The 16,978-nt window shown below is 41.2% G+C and overlaps 1 protein-coding gene across 1 annotated transcript; it reads left to right on the top strand.

The window, feature by feature from the left end:
- The first annotated feature begins 17 nt into the window (after nucleotides 1-17).
- anxa4 (annexin A4) lies at nucleotides 18-8,769 on the top strand. Its single transcript, XM_037116799.1, has 13 exons — nucleotides 18-161; nucleotides 1,666-1,716; nucleotides 2,337-2,424; nucleotides 3,994-4,088; nucleotides 4,946-5,059; nucleotides 5,627-5,717; nucleotides 6,493-6,572; nucleotides 6,820-6,876; nucleotides 6,956-7,049; nucleotides 7,226-7,321; nucleotides 7,955-8,013; nucleotides 8,152-8,274; nucleotides 8,507-8,769. Exons 2-13 carry the CDS (start codon nucleotides 1,708-1,710, stop codon nucleotides 8,561-8,563), a joined length of 963 nt encoding a protein of 320 aa, XP_036972694.1. The 5' UTR covers nucleotides 18-161; nucleotides 1,666-1,707; the 3' UTR covers nucleotides 8,564-8,769.
- Nucleotides 8,770-16,978: the final 8,209 nt, after the last annotated feature.

The raw sequence follows: 16,978 nt of genomic DNA on the forward strand, positions 1-16,978 counted from the left end.
TTTTCCCGACATTCAGTGAATGTGCACTCCAACGTTCTTAATATTTGCATCCTGGTGGGTGGGACGTGAGTGCAGCCGCTGTTATAAGGTCTAGTTTCCTGGTCCTGTGACGCTTCACCCTGTTTTCCTGCTCCTCACGGACTCACCAGTCTTCAGCACAGGTAAGGTGAACTTCACAGGTCGCCCCGGGATGTCCTCGAGTTATTTCACCTTGTTTCATTTGACGGAGCAGAGCTCAGTCTGAGGCGGCGGCTCCTCTGTCTGTCTGTCTGTCTGTCTGTCTGTATGCAGGGTGTGCCCAGTAACTTCACGCCAAGTTAACTGCTACCCAGCTCTGCTTCCTCAATCACTTCTGTTTTGCGCTTTACATTTTATCAACCCTCATGTAACCTCAACGTGACAGTGGGAATTTCTTCGGCTGCTGTTGCACTGTTTGTGCAGTAACAACTTTAGAAACACAATTCTTGTGTCAAGTTTGTTCCAGTTCAGAGGAATACCCCCTTTCTTACTATTGCTCAATTCTGCTGACGCTATAAGTTGATTATCCAATCACATGCTTTAGAGGGAAAAAAAAAAGCTGAGTATACTAAATAATGCATCTGAGAATGAAAAGTCGGGCAACAGGAAAAAACAGTTGAGTGCATCCAAACTGCTGGACATAAGTTTGACAGCTTAATATGAATGACCTTCAAGCCCTGACATCATAATATACACTAATGTGAATTTAGATGTTGGCATGGTTGGGGCTTTTAATTGGAGGTGTTTACCAGAGGGATAACAAGCTACTGTTTTGTTTTTTCCAGGTGAGGTTTTCAATGCAGGCTACATCCACACCACTTGCGCTTAAGCAACATGATCCGCTTTGTCTTTATTTACAGTCTGTGGTTCATACACATGGTGTGAAGTATGTGTAGGAGCCACCTGCCCTGTATTTACATCCCACAGCACTCAGGTGTGGCTGCGGACCTACACACAAAGCTCAGGTCCCTCTGTTTGATTAGTAAATGCCTCCGATGTGAAACTCATGTTTTTGTCTGATAAGTAGTAAAAGCTTACATTGGGCTTGAGTGTAAATGGAGAGAAGACTTTTCAATTTATTAACATCTGTGCTGTGAACGGACCTAGCTGGCTTGTAACCTAAATTGATCCCTACAATAAAGATAACGACAAAGATGTTCCTTTATTGATCCCCCTTGGGAGAAATTCACTGGTCACACAGCAGTGTAGAGGGAGATAAGTAACAGCATAAGAGTAAGTCTCGAAAAATAGCAACAGTATGAAGACTTATTGGAAAGAATCTTTTAACTAATCAATAATCTTTCAGCGAAATAGATTTTGACAGATGAATGACGACTGTGTTAGTGTGTAAGTTGATCTATCCTGGAAGGAAAAAAAGAACCTCCCAGTACCTTTGCTCCCAGTCGAGTAATTACAGGTGTGTCCAAACAAACTCTAGCTTAATGAGATTAGCTCCTGGGACGCCAACGCAGCCGTGGGACACAAGAGAGCTTGAGACCAAATGTGTGTGACCGAAAGCCTCTCCGAGATGATGAATTGCATACAATATTGATCAGAGGTTAATGAGGGTCGCGCTCAAACCTCACACCCTTTACCGCCCCTAAACCTGACACTGCAGTTACCATTCCCCGTTTTTCTCTCTTGCAGCTTTCTGCATTTCCAGTCGGGAAATCTTTCACTCTTCGCACAATGGCAGCGGTAAGTGCCACCCATGCACAGTAAAAAGAGTCAACAGCAACATTTACATTTATTTGCATCCCCGGTGGAGGCACTGCTGTTTTGTTGCGCTTGGATTTGAATGATATTGGCCATTTGAATATTTTTGTGACGATGTAGTCGGACGTGGTTGGGATTCTCAACGGGCCCTGCAATCAGTCATGAAAGTTATGTTGTCATGCTATAAACATACATTTTAATCAATATTACCTTTTACGGTTGCATTTTGTCTTGATGAAGAATAATAATCTTCTTCATTACGATTCTGACTTCTCCATTTTAATAACAATGGTATAACTTAAACTGAGATACTGCTGCTACCCTCATCAGCAGTTTAGGCTATTAAGTTCATGCAAAAAGTCACAATTTCCAATTTCTACATTAAACTTTTGTAAAATCCTGATCTCCTTGAACTGAAATTAAAGGTGAGCACACATAAACTTTTTTAACCTTCAGCAGAGAAATGGGAAACCAGACTTCTAGCACAAACATCATTCTGCACAGTGAAGGCCAAACATCCAAGTAAAGTGGACAATAAGCAAAACACATTTTTGAGCACACTTTAAACCTTATGTCTGTGTTTTTTTTCCTTTCATGACCAGATTGGAATCCGTGGTACAGTTACCGAGGCGCCTGGTTTCGACCCAGAGGCCGATACCCAGAAGCTCAGAGATGCCATGAAGGGAGCTGGTGAGTGATCCAGCCACTGTCATCCAGAAACCATCATTAGCCGACTATACGTTGAACCGTGTCATTAAGACTCGGCCTCCACGGGGGAAAAAGTGTAATTAGTATTTTCCTCGGTCTCTCTCCTCATCTCCAGGAAAGTTTGAAACCTAAATTCAGTGTTGCTCAGCGCCTGTGTTGTCATGGCAGCCTTTTTCTGTTTTCATTGTCCGGTCATCCTGCTGAGAGCCTCCCTCGACACACCATGTTGTAAAGCTTCCCCTCCACTCCTGATATGGGAGAAAATGAATCTTGACTTTGCTGATCACGCAGGAAAATAATAATAAACTAATCTCATTATGGGTTGCTCCGTCCTGAAACCAAGTTGGCAGGTGTGTACCACTTGGAGAGGTACATCCTGACAAACATTCAGGCGTGTGTGACGGTCACACTTCTTTCTTTATCAGCACATTCATGGTGAGGAATGTTGATCCTGTTAAGGTTTGCTCACATAATCATCTTCCCCTGACTCCAGTTTGAGCTGTGCTGCAAACAGATGGTTTCTATGACGATGCTAACAAAACATCCGTGTGTCCGGATCATCTCCAGGGTTGCAGTTCTGATGCTTGATTCATTGTCCAACACTCCAAGGATAGGAATACATGATATTTACAAGTAGGGCTGGACAACATATCGAAATTATGACATTATCGTCATTACATGCACATTACTTGTGATTATTTATCAAACGTATTGTGTTATTATTTTGTGAAAGCACTAATAGTCATCCCTTCAATATAATTGCAAATGTTGTTACCGAGGTATTTGAGAAAGAATATTGCGATCTTTGATGTTGTTGCCTAGTCCTAGTGATATGAAATGCTTTTGAAGAAGATTTGAAACTCTGAAATTATTTATATCTTCTATCGCCATGAAACCTTAAAACACTGCAATATTGCTTTAAGGCCATATGGCCCAGTTCGACTTGTGATTAAAGATGTTTTTCAGCACCATTTTTTTCCTTCCTTTAAAATGAACATGTCTTTTATTTTGTTCTATTTTCACATATACAATATTACAAAAAAAACTTATGATTTAAAGATAAGAGATGTGCCAGGAGAGCTCAAGAAGCTATCAGGCATGTAGGATGAACCTTCCTTCATTTACAGAAAAAAACCCAATAAAAAATAATGTAATATTCCATTCTATCCTGTTGAAGCTACTTAAATGTTTGTTCGTTTGTTTTTTGGCACTTTCCACCCTCCATATTTCCCCTGTCACCTGACAAATGAGTGTGTTTAAAGTTACACAAGCCATTTGCCATATATGGTGTTTTGCTTCTTGTGCTGTAACAAACCTGTTAAGTTGCAATCATGTGTACAGGACACTGCTAGGACATAGCAGGATCGGTTTTGAGGGTTTTAAATCACATGGTATCATAACTGTGCATAGACTTGCATATACACCGATACTCAACTCAGCGTTTTAACAGGGGCATTTCAGATACTGGCATTAGTATCATAATGACCCAAGTTACAATTTATGGGAGATTAACACTGGTTAACTTTATGAAATTGTATTTTTTTCTTGCAGGCACCAATGAGGCAACCATCATTGAGATCCTCGCACACCGTACTATTGCCCAGAGGCAGCGCATCAAAGAGGCCTTCAAACAATCAGTTGGGAAGGTGAGAGTTCTGTGTTTTTCATCCTAAATCCACTCACATGAAGCAGACGAAGCCTTGACGGACACTTCTGGCAGCAGCAGTGGATGTGTCATCTCTTAGCATTTTTCCATTGTGTACTCTCTCATCATGTCTTCTCTCGAGCTGGGATTTTGCTGTGCTGACATAGAGCTGATAGTGTGAAAGTTAACTATTAACTGTAAAGCAGAATTGAAGACCACCTGTAAACAAACACCAGGACAGAGAGGGCCTTGTAGTCTGTAGGGAAGGGAACGTTCACCTTCATAAAAAAACGTACATTGAACCCACAGTGGTATTCTTCTCACTGACTGTTTCTTTGTTGTCCCCATTATATGGATCAATATATTAACTGAAAGGGAAGTATGCACTGTGAGTTGTGTTGACATAATGAGATGATAACCAGCCCACGTCGCTGTTCGCGTTAAGATGTCGATAAAGTTATCTGGAAGTTCCTGGGAGGGAGCTGCAGAAAAAAAGCAGAGCTTGTGAGTGGAAATCCTCGCAGGCAGAAAGAGTGAGTCATGTTGCACTCCGGAGACGCCCACATGCGGTCGCACAGGAGAGCTGTGAGGAACGGCTCCTCTGTTCGCACAACTGTGGGTCCAGAAACCACACCCTCTAGTGGAGACACCAGTGAGGAAGAGTGGAATGTATGAGGTCATGTAAGGTCCACGCTGGCAGCACAGATCCCAGAAATAAAGCCAGTACTTACTCATTTTAATACCAAATATAATCAGCTTTCATTACAGATTCCCTTTCTTGATGAAATATGTAAATGTACTGAGAATGACTGATGGGCGATTCCTCCTGTTAATCCATCTGTCCCGATCCTCCTCCAGGACCTGGCTGATGAACTGTCCTCAGAGCTGAGTGGAAACTTCAGGAGTGTCGTCCTAGGTCTGCTGATGCTGGCACCTGTGTATGATGCCTACGAGCTAAAGACAGCAATGAAGGTCAGAGTTTCTCATATGCATCTGTCTTTATGGGATAAGTGTAGTGATTGTCAACAAATCACTTTAATGTCGGGGGGAGACAAATAATTGAATCAAAATTCTCTCCAAATCCTTCTCCTATTCTCCTGTGCCGTTTTGGCGCAGAACACATCAGTTAGACACGCAGATTGCCTGTTTGATATGTTCCTATGTTACAGTGAACCTGGGCACTGTGGTTTATTTGAGTCAATCCCGGATATACCTTTTTTCTGCCTTGAATAGTCAGTAGGGAATCAAATGCTTATTAATCCACAGCTGAAAATAATCCCAGACAACTGCACAATTTACTCCCGTTTGAGTTACATTTGCTAAAAACTACAGTGTCCTGGTTATTCAGGATAGTATTCAAACTTTAAAAATGATATTAATGCCTCTGTTCATATGGGAACAAATTGGACTGGGGCTTAGAGCCTCAGACTGAAACATTTCCAAGTTCATCCTTTCAAGCTGTGTTTCCTTTGGTTCATAAACTTACCCTGTGTATTCACTGTCTTTATATCTCATTTTAATCACATCCATTTATCACAGGGGGCTGGAACAGAGGAGGCTTGTCTCATCGATATTCTGGCCTCAAGGTCGAACGCTGAAATAAGAACCATCAATGCTTTCTACAAGAAAGGTAATTGTGCCCCCGTCTATCAATAGAATATCTCACATCAGGTCACAGAGTATCTTGGTGTCTGTCGGTCCCATATGGGTTGTGTATGATATCCGATATTGTCTATCAGTGACCAAGCCTCACAGATAGACTGTTCTTTGTTTGCAGATGCAATGACCCCCATTATTAGAAAACAGTGGACAGCATGAATTATTCATACAAGCCACTGCTGCTGGCTGTGTAGCAGTTTATTGTTTGCTTATTTGTTCTTCTGTGGTTTAAAATGACAGAAGATGGAAAGTATGTTCAAAGTATTTTCCTATATGGAGTTGGTCTCTGTAAATAAATTGTTTTGTTGTAGTGCTTTGTGGTGTCACTTACATGGTCAACACAAATTACCCTGGCACAGTTTGATTTAGATGACAACGCAATGAGTATTAATGAAAATGGATTCAGTCATAAGTATTTTTTCTTAATCTATTAAGAAAGTGTGGCACATAACTCCTTTGTGTTCCTTTTTCCTTGTGATTTTAACATTAAATCACGTGATCATTTTATGTAGAAAGTGGTTGCGCCTGCTTTTTTTAAAATCCAATTTTAGTTTAATTTTTGGGATTTAAAGAAAATGTATTTGGCAGCACTTCTACTAAGCAACGCTTGAGAAGCAGGTAACTGTCACTATATGGTGGCTGTGTATATGTCAGTTAACCATAGTGGCCAAAATTCAACAGTTGTTAGATTGCATGTGTTATGCTTTAATTTCTTGTGGTTTTTTTTTGTTTTTTTTTTACGGCAGAATATGAGAAATCCTTGGAGGACGCTATAAGCGGAGACACATCTGGGATGTTTAAGAGAGTTTTGGTGTCTTTACTCACGGTGAGCAAACATGAGAACGTGACCTCTTGCAACTTGGAGTAATATTTAGTAAAAAGTGTATTCACTTCCTTTCCTAAGATCGATTCCCTTACAAATACAAATACAGTTTTCAACCATTGTTTAGGGAAGGGGAAGCAAAAGTCACTTCTGCATCATAAAAAGACATTTTCTCTGTATTTTTTCTGTCTTCAAAGTTGTGCAATCCTCCCTGGTTTTCTCTCACGCTGCTGTGTCTTCTGCATTCCAGGCTGGCCGGGATGAAAGCGACAAAGTGGACGAGGCCCAGGCTGTTGTGGATGCCAAGGCAAGAAGAGTTCAGGTTATTTTACATGAAAGTGTTTGTTTCGATCATGACAATAATTTTTAAAAAATTGTGCTGCTAGGAAATCTACGAGGCTGGTGAGGCTCGATGGGGCACGGATGAGGTGAAGTTCCTCACAGTGCTCTGTGTGAGGAACCGAAACCACCTGCTGCGAGGTATTCTTACTGCACAGACACAGACTGAATCCCTTGAGGTTTATTAGTGTAGCCTGTCAAGTGAATATACTTTGACCTTTGAGAAGTAGAATGTGTGAATTTTACATGTTACATTTGTGACACTTGACATTTGTTTTTGAATTAGGGCCATTAATCATATTGTTTCTTTCCTTCAGTCTTCGCGGAGTATCAGAAGATTTCTGGAAGAGACATCGAGGATAGCATTAAGAGGGAGATGTCTGGCTGTCTGGAGGACGTCTTCCTGGCCATAGGTCTGTCTTTGCTGAAAAACATTCCCTGTTTCCCACAGAATGTACTGAGTTAATGCAGACACAATGTCTCCTTTTTGTCTCCCTCTGCCAGCAATGTTATCTGTTTTCTTCGTTGGCAATACGTGTTTTATGAAGTCGCCTAAAAAACACACCTGGCAGTGAAAGCGAGGGCGACTTATCGTGTATTCCATCATATAACAGGTCTAGCCTAACTTTTCCCCCTGGTGGGCACAAACTGAAAGTTAATGGTGCCCATCAACTCCTCTTGTATTGCCTACAGATTCAAAATGGTACTCTGAACCCAAGTTCCCTCTATTGACTGACTTCTTTCGCAAAGTCTCATTCTGACCGCCATATTCAAAAGACGAATGCTTATGAACAATTAGGGATCCAATCAATGCAACCTAATAAGTTATTCTGTAATAAATGAAATATTGTGAAGCATCACAGAGATAAAGTTGCCGGTGTTATATTGCCTTTGTTTTACAACATTTTTTTGTGTCTGTGTCTCATGATAGAAGCTTTTACCTTTTAAATCACTAGGCTTATAAACGTTTTTATCGCTTAAGTTAATGCATTTCCGTTGTGACAGCATTGCACCTCATGTGCTGTCATTTGTTTTTCTCTTTTCAGTGAAATGCTTGAGGAACAAGCAAGCATTCTTTGCCGAGCGATTATACAAATCCATGAAGGTAAATATTTCATGCTCGTAATGGAATTACACCAGCACACTGATGTTATCGTGCTGTATGTGGTGAAAAGAAGCAGCAGTGGCAAAGTCTAGTTTGGTATAAACAGCCCTCTCTCTCTCCCTTTCTCCCTCTCGTCAGGGGCTGGGCACCACAGACAGTGTCCTCATTAGAATAATGGTTGCTAGGGCTGAGATTGACATGTTGGACATTAAGGCGGAGTTCCTGAAGATGTACGGCAAGACTCTGTACTCCTTCATCAAGGTGAGCGAGGGGTGGGGAAATACTGCAGTCAGCAAAAGCTTTCCAGTGCATCAGCTGTGATATTACATTAATCACAGTGATCACAGGGATTCCAGCTTTGATCTTAACGTCCTTGGAATCTGTGTAAGGACATCTCGCTTCACAGTTTATCAGTTTGGCTTCATGAGACTGATCGCACTTATTCCCCCACGCTGGTCCGTTTGAAGTCTCTGATCTCTCTCTCCCTGTGCAGGGAGACACGTCTGGTGACTACCGCAAAATCCTGCTGGAGCTGTGTGGAGGCGAGTAAAAGAAACGTCAGAACAACATCTGGCTCTGTCTTCACTCTGCAGACCACGTTATGAGCTTTTTTTTTTTTTTTTTCCCCGTTGATGACTTCCTTGCTCTTACCTTTTTCTTCTTCCATGGCTTTCACATTTCACCGATTGACCGCAGTGCCTTGTTTTACTGTTTTGTGTTGTAATACCAATTAAACCAAAGAGCAGTGACCTTTTACACAAGTCTCTGTTTTTGTTATTGATCCTGCATTAAAGGTTAATTAATGGTATTAGTTAGAGAGAGATATATGCTTCCTACATCTTTAAGTGCATAAAAGATAAATGTTATTGGCTTCCCCTCTGGGTCCTGGTACAGCACAACATTTTCATCAATGTCCAGTCAGTGAAGTCCATTTGTTTAATTGGTACCGGTTCCTGACTTGTTGAGTCAGCCCTTCGTTATTTGACTCAATCACATTAACGGGCTGCTAGCTTGATTTGGGAGGCAGTAAAGTGTGCTCTAATCAAGTTAAGGAGGATGTTCCATAGCTCATACAAACTTAGAGCACTATCTCAGAGCAATAAGCCGTGGGTAATAATTTGCAGCAATTGTACTCGAGGTGACCACCAGGTGGAGCCAAAATAGCTCTCCATAGAGTTTTTTTTTTGAGGCAGGTGGGAGCTCAGCAGTGTAGAAGAATCTCAGTATCATCAGAATCTCTCAGAGAGTGCCCAGTGTCCTGTTTTTTTTGTATTGAGCTGCAAAATAAGATTCATTGGCAATGTTTTTCTCAGTAAAAGTTTAATGTTGAATATTTAGCATGTTCTTCCACTGACTCTCTTATTGCGCTGGTTCCCAACCCAGAGCTCACAAAAGCCTCACAGGGGGTCGTGTAACCCTTTTGATTTTAAGGGGATTGAGTAATTACAAAACTTAATTACAGTGGCCCCTATCTCTGATCATTTTATTCATATCTGTGAGGATGATGTAAAAAACAAAAAGTAAGGGAAAACCAACATACAATGTAGACAGAAATTTGTATAAAAAGTTCCTTAAAATATCAGGAAAACTCTTGTTTTGCTGATATTGTATTGAACTTTTTGGATAATTGTGCCGTTTATCAGTTGTGCTGCACAGTTATTGTTTTGTATTGAATATGATATAAAATATCCGGAAAATATGTCACTCAGTTGGGGTCATCAATTACTTAATGATAGAAAAAGGGCTCCCTGAAGGGATATAGGGTGGAAGCCTCCGTTTGAACAACATGTGCTGTATACAGAGTTTAACATAGAACCAGTTTAGATGTCAAAGCAAAACACTCACCACCACTGGCTGTCCTCTCCGTGTGGTGCCAACAGGAAAAAGAAACAACATTGTTGAGCCCCCAGCATTAACTGATCGTTAACCAGTCAGATGAGCTAATACGCCCGTTAATGTCTTTCTGTGAGGGGCTTCCACCCTCTGTGGCCATCTGGTGAAAGCCTCATGAGGTCACTTCAGAGTATTCAGACGTTTTCCTGGCAAATGTAAAGTCGATCCAGGCACCAGATATTATTAAGAAAGAAGAAATACTTTATTAATCCCCAGGAGGAAATCAGTTGTTTCACTCCATTATACACACACACACACACACACACACACACACACACACTCCATAGACAACCAGCTGAGGGGAGAGATATTAGAGTGATGTGATCTACCGACAGGTGTCTCAACATCATCCAAGAATTCATACTCAAGTTATGACAACTTAACAAAAAAGTCTAACAGGATAACATGAAGTGATGATATTTTATATATTATTATTATATTGTCTTTATTATATCCAAAAGGTCAAAGGTCGACTTCACTGTGACATCATTATGTTCGGCAACACTTCTCGCCATTGTTCCACGTCACAACTCAAGAGCAGAACAGGAGATTGTGGACATATTTCACATTTGGTCCGATGCTGAATCTGTGATCGCGATAACAGAGACGTTCTGAGCTGCTGTGTGGAACACAAGTGCGTTGTATCCACGTTTGAGACGAGCTGGAGGTGAATGGGATGGAGGAGGGTCGCAACGATTTTGCACTGAAACGACAGCTGACGACAGCAGAGAGGAGGACAGCATTAAAGTTTGATGGCCACGACATGATTGGCCGGATGTTTTTAACCGATCAACAGCTTATTAATTAGTGGGGGGCAGAGAGAGAGATGGCGAGAGATGTGAATGAATGAAGGCTAAGATGGTCTTCCTGATTGAACTTCATTTGCCCCTTTTGTCCTTACGAGCAACAACTATAGCCGCCATTAGTTGACATTATCATAAACGAATAGAATTAGTTTATGATTCAAATAAATGTTTTTAAACAGTTAAAGGAAAAGCTCTCTGCTTTACTGGGTCCAATATAAAACCTTTTTAGGAGCACCTTCGTTTATTTGAATTCTTGGCATGAATTCGGTTCATTAGACAAAATGAGCATTCGTGTTTCACGGTGTTCAATAAACATGGTTTAATGAAAGGAAACATTAAAAAAAAAAAAAAGAAAAAGAAAAAAGGAGAACGTTTCAGCAGGACCTGCGGCGAAATCACTTTCTCTGTAAAGTATTCTTGATGCTAATGAACAGAAAGATTCTGAGCTTTTTATTTTATACGTCTGTGCACTCGCGGTTGTAAAAGTACAATATGTTGTTCTCCGACGCATGAGATGCGCAGGAAGTCCTTGACGAACACAGGAGAGCCGCAGGGGGTAAAGAAGCAAGACCGAGGAGGTACAGTAAACAAGTACCGCAGCATAAGGTTACAAAGGAAGACACTGTGTTCCTAACTACTTTCACGGCTTAATGGTTATCCCATAATAACGCTGAATAACAGGAAGAGCGTAATATTGCAAACATTACCATAGCAACAGAAATAAAGCGAACAGCAGCAGCAGAGAACATGCAGGGTGCTTATTGTGCGCTCAAATCGTGTCCGGTGATGTTTGTAGGTGGTAAGCTCTGACATGGCGGCTCATTAACATCAGGAACACAAAGTGTGTGTCGAGGTCGAAGCTATTGTTCACTGACAAGTCAAAGGAACGCCCTGGTGTAGCTTCATTACCAGACATGGATGTATGGAAATGTGATGAAGGAATAACAACGCATGTTAAAGCTGAACTAAGCTAGCTCCCACGTGCGAATCACAAGCGCGATGTGGTGGCAACTTAAATGTGAAAAATCTAAGAATTGGCCACCTGTGACCGCTAACTGCTTCTGACTATAGCTGCTTTTAGCCAGTTAGCTCAATTAGCCATGCAGTTTTGGCATTTACACTGCTAGCACACTTACATTCTGTTGATATTTGCAGGTAATTTTAGTCGTTTTTTTTCACGTGTGGCACCTTTATATGATAAAGGTTTTTTTAATATATATATATATATATATATATATATATATATGTATATATATATATATATATATATATATATATATATATATATATACATATATATACATATATATATTTCATTGCCATCTATTTCTTACAAAAGTCAAAAGTTATTAACATTTTAGCAGTAGTGCTAGTGATCAGATGTTCCTGTTCCTGCTAATTGGCTAATGTTAGCCAAAGTCAAACTGGGATGTCACTGATCTGATGTCACATGAAAAAAAAAAAAAAAAGTCTTAGCCTATATTTTTGAAATACTGAGACGAAATGGTGATCTCCCTTGAAACGCACATCAATAGATAAGTAAAATCACGGCGGATTCTGTCTTAAATATTAAAAACTGTATCAACTAGTCAAGCAGAGAGGAAACTGACTGTCTTCTTTTAACTGCTCTTACAAACCAACAACACACATTTTATCTTTACCTATGAGAACACAGTCTGGGGTCTGATGTGAAAACTCAGGTGGTAAAATGGTCTAAAAGGACAAAAGCCATCAAGGCACCACACAGGAGAGCAGAGCACATGGTAGACAGAGAAAGGCTGCGAAGATAACATCAAACAGAGGACAGGCAGTTGTTCCGATCACAGGAGACAGCAGAGAGCGAGGAGAGGTGGCGAGAGACCACTCAAGGTTGCAGCGGTGACCCTGCAGTCCACAAGACAATGTAAAGACGAGGCGTATAGAAGATGGGGAGCGGGAGCCGACTGTAAGGCCTCCAACCACCGCAGAAACCCTGCAGCTATTAAAGAGATTAATATCAAAAGATGAATCTGTTTTCTCTCATTTGAATTGTGAATCAAGGCCAAAATCCCGACTCTGGCGACACATTAGTTTTTGTAATCCAACACTGACTGTCAACAGTTGAAATGAAAGCCTTTGAAAAGCAGACGTCAACCTTCACCATGGGCAGCAGCTGCAATGACGACGGCGTACAAAGGGCGACCTGTGAAAAACTTGCAGAGGGGAATGAGCAACATCAACAACACAGCCAAGGGAATTTGCTTCTTTTTTTCTCTGCCGGATAATGTTCAAGGTGCACTGCGTGGACAAACGTGCGCCCAGCTCAGACTTGACGTTCTCAGGCACATTTTTCCAGAAGAAATGAACACCCGGAGAAGTGAGAGGGGAAGATGTAAAACTAAATTGAGATTTGAGATGAAATGGCACGAAATCAGCAGATCGGGTGAATAATGACAGGACGAAGAGGAGACAGGATGAAGAGGAACCGGGAGGAACAAAGAGCTGCTACTGACCTTCGGAGGTTTCCTGAGAAACTCCCTTTTTTTTTCAGCTGCAGAAAAAGCACAAACGTCAATAACAACGTTAACGACGATCACATCAATGTCACCGCACGATGGCAGGAGGGAAATTATGTTTCTCACTTCGTCAGAATGTGGCAACACTGCTGGTTTCACTAATGAAAAGAGCGGGGAGGACAGAAGTGTTTTCTGCATATCAACTAGACACGTTTAGGACATTTAAATGTTGTGAGAATTTACGGCTCTCCTTGGGCATTTCAGAACGTTCGGTGCTTGCCAACAATGACGAGCACTGTTTCTGGTCATCACATTTGAATATCTGATCAGAAAAACAAGAGTAGACTGCTGCAGAACCTTGGGCAAGATTGAGTATTTTAATTTTGGGGGGGGGTTAGCTGCTCGTATCCTCGTCTGTGCTCCACACAGACAGAAGAGGATTTGAACAGTGCATTCAGTAGCATTAGATCACGACCTAGTGTTCAATAAACAGGGTCTGATGTGAATCCAGCACCGCAGAGTTGCTCTTTTACTTCAAAGAACTTGACAATTATGTCACGTAAAATGTTATGAAAGGAGGGTTTTACTTGGAAAAACTTCTAGTTTAAAAAGGCAAAGGCCATGATTTTTTATCATCAAGTATCATTTGGGGTAATGGCTGTGGAATACTACACCATTAGCGTTTAGATTGGTTTGGTATAAACCTCACTTTCACTCTGCAATGACGAAATCTCCCGGGGAAATGAGGCTGACTGTCGTTCCAGTCAGGCTGGCAGCCAGGCATTTCTATCTGCTTTCATGACTCCATTACAGACTGACTGAATGAATAAACTTGCACTTTTTTTTTTTCTTTTTTTTTTGCTGTGTTGTTGCAAGCCGATACTCTGAGGAAAATTGAAAATGATCCAGTGGTGTTTGCAACAGCGGCGCCGACAATAATAGCACTTGGAAACGCAAGCGGGGAGAGTTATCTGTCTCTACTTATAGGGCAATCAGTCGCACGTAATATTCAGACTGTGAGGCTGACATTTTCACTGAATTTATACATTTGAAGTGATACCCTGTAAACACTGGGTTTGTCATAGTAAGAAAAGCACAGGTGCAACTGACACGGTTAATGTTAATGATGACTCTGTTCTATTTGAGCCAGCATGCACCGCACCAGGACTCTGAGGCAGCTTAATGGAATCAATCCATTCTTAACTTTATTATTTTAACCAGTGCAGAAAGCTCACAGTTGTGCAAAGGGTGTGGAGAATTGTCTTTACACTTTCTGAGCACTTCGAACCTGCAGCATCCGATTATTCACCTAGCTTTTTAGCTGCTAAATGCTCAAAAATTACTGCCTCACCTTGTTAGCCAGTCTTTGTTGTTGGACAAGAAGCTGATGTACAAATGATATTAGAGCTTCTTCACTAACAACAGCTGCTTGATGCTGCGAAAAACTGCGCTGGAGCAGAGAGAGTGAAGCATAACTGTAAAGTTGTGGACCATAAATCAGAAACAAGGAGCTGAAAGACTTTCGATGTGCTGCAGAGCTGAGCGGGACAGCAGGTTCGTGATTACACATTTCACAAAGGCAGACAAGCGGTGAAATGATTCATTTGTTGATATCAAAAACATAGCAGCTCGAAGGACTTGGCGACCATTTTGGCTCTAAACTTGCACTCCAAAGCTTGTTTTTTGACCCTGGTGGTTGGTAGAAATTCAATTAAACTATAAATTCACACTTGCTTTTATTTATTTATTTTTCTTTTGCTTCCCTTCAGGCAAGACATTAATCACTTAACACAGTAAATGGAAATTAAACATCTACTATTTCATTGAAATGCAAGCAACGGAACTCTTTGAAAGTAATATCATTAATGTCCTGACAGTCTTTTGTCGTCATTTGTGTGAAAACAGGTGTAAAAAAAAAACAACAAAAAAACAACAAAAAAAACAATGCCCTCATACGGTGATAGAGGAGAGCTGTTAGTTACTTCATCTGGAGTTTATTTTGACTGAGCTTTAATGATCGACTGTACACCACGTGTCTCTCTGAGAGCTTTATTACAGTATAATGACTCGACACGCCTCACGAAAGGGTCCAAGCTGAGCTCCTGAAAATGAGCTTGATTATAATAAATTACATATACTGTATGTGGAGTATTACTGATGACCACCGTAAAGAATTTATGGTTTTGTTCAATCTGAAATGTGGCCATACGCAGCATCATGATTCAGTGTCTCCCTCCTGCTTTCTGAGGGTAAATCCATATGTCGGTAATTTTGTAACAAGCCTCAATATTTTTCCTTGGGTGGCCTGTTTTCTGATCTCATCATTTAGGTTGGATATTCTTTTGGCAGCTAAAACGTTGCTCGTGGTTTCATCCAAACAGACAAACAAAATGCCCATCGTGTTTGACGACTGAGAGATTGAGCATACATTTGCATAATGCAGTAGCAGATCGGTGACAGGAGCAGGTGGATGGGAGTTCCCTGTGTGAAGAACACTGAGATGACAGGCGGGCATTTAAAATGCAGGGTGACTGGAGATCCTGGTGAATCTTTCGACAGCCATTATTTTCGCAACTGTCTTTCCTTTGAAATTTTGGCTCTTTCTCGGCAGATGAGCTCCCCTCCTTGGCTCAGATCCCATCCTCCATTTGTGGAATAATGTTTCATTATTCATTGTCTTCAGCTTTCCTGAAGATCCCAGTTTAGGGACTTTGTTGTAGTTCTCACATTCAGTTCATGGAAAAAGTTTTTTTTTTCTTTTTCTTACAAATGAAGATCAATTTCAAGGGCAAAACTTCAGGGTTAGATTACGGCCTAATTACATTACCTGAGAGCTGTTCAGTTCCCACCTGACTGGCAGACACAGAACTACTGATGACACGCCCATTAATATGGAATAGGCTTTAGAGGAAAGTCACATGGGAAGGCCGAAGCTCAGCTAATGCTACTGTATTTGCAGTGTAATGACATGGAATAAAAATATTGTATCAGCTGTGAGCAGACGACAGAAGGGATTTGATCAGAATCCCATGACAGCTATATAACATATTGGAAGACAAAGTCTGACACAAGACAGGTGGAATCCATCAGTGTGAAGCTGACACACACACACGCACACTACATAATGATATGAAGGCAGTACATGCCTTCATCTTCATTCAGAATGCATGTGAAAGACTGAGGCATGACTCACAGGCAACAGTTGCGTCATTGCAAAACGCATTTCCAAACTCGCTTCTGTTTCTCTCTTTAAAAACTACTTTCTGTCAAAGAAATTGTTAAATAGAGATTTTTGCCGTTTAAGTTTTTGGACTGCATTATTTCAATGAACACTTCCGTCATACTGAGTAAGAAATCTCAGCCATGTGTGTCTGAAAACGTCCGACATTTGTGATGAAAAGTGTCGTCATAAAACACAACGATCATTGGGGGAAAAAACGCTGGGGGGAGGGTGCAACTTTTTTGAGTCAAGTGAGAGTGCGGTCCAAGGACATCTTTGTCGCTCATCTTGAACGGAGCATCACTCTGATCCTCTGACTGAGGACTGAGATGAGAGGTTCCTGAGGGATCAAAGCCTCCTCGGTGCTCAAGTTACGGTGAGCCAACAGGCTGCTATCAGCTGGAGCAAAGTGCCAGTGATCATCATCGAGTACACAGAGAGACGAGTTATGATTGCCTGTTCCCAAGATGAGGATGTGGTAGACTTTGATGTAAAATAGAAATAATGTTACAGCTGGATAATACGGGAGAGAGATGTGGACCCGAGTCACG

Source organism: Acanthopagrus latus, chromosome 12 (assembly GCF_904848185.1).
Source record: "Acanthopagrus latus isolate v.2019 chromosome 12, fAcaLat1.1, whole genome shotgun sequence".
In the NCBI taxonomy this organism is placed as follows: Eukaryota; Metazoa; Chordata; class Actinopteri; order Spariformes; family Sparidae; genus Acanthopagrus; species Acanthopagrus latus.

What these genes read in the sequence shown, in the direction of transcription:
- anxa4 (XM_037116799.1), top strand. An exon ending in AGATGCCATGAAGGGAGCTG is followed by an intron (nt 2,425 to 3,993) that starts GTGAGTGATCCA and finishes TTTTTCTTGCAG; the next exon opens with GCACCAATGAGGCAACCATC. An exon ending in TCAAACAATCAGTTGGGAAG is followed by an intron (nt 4,089 to 4,945) that starts GTGAGAGTTCTG and finishes ATCCTCCTCCAG; the next exon opens with GACCTGGCTGATGAACTGTC.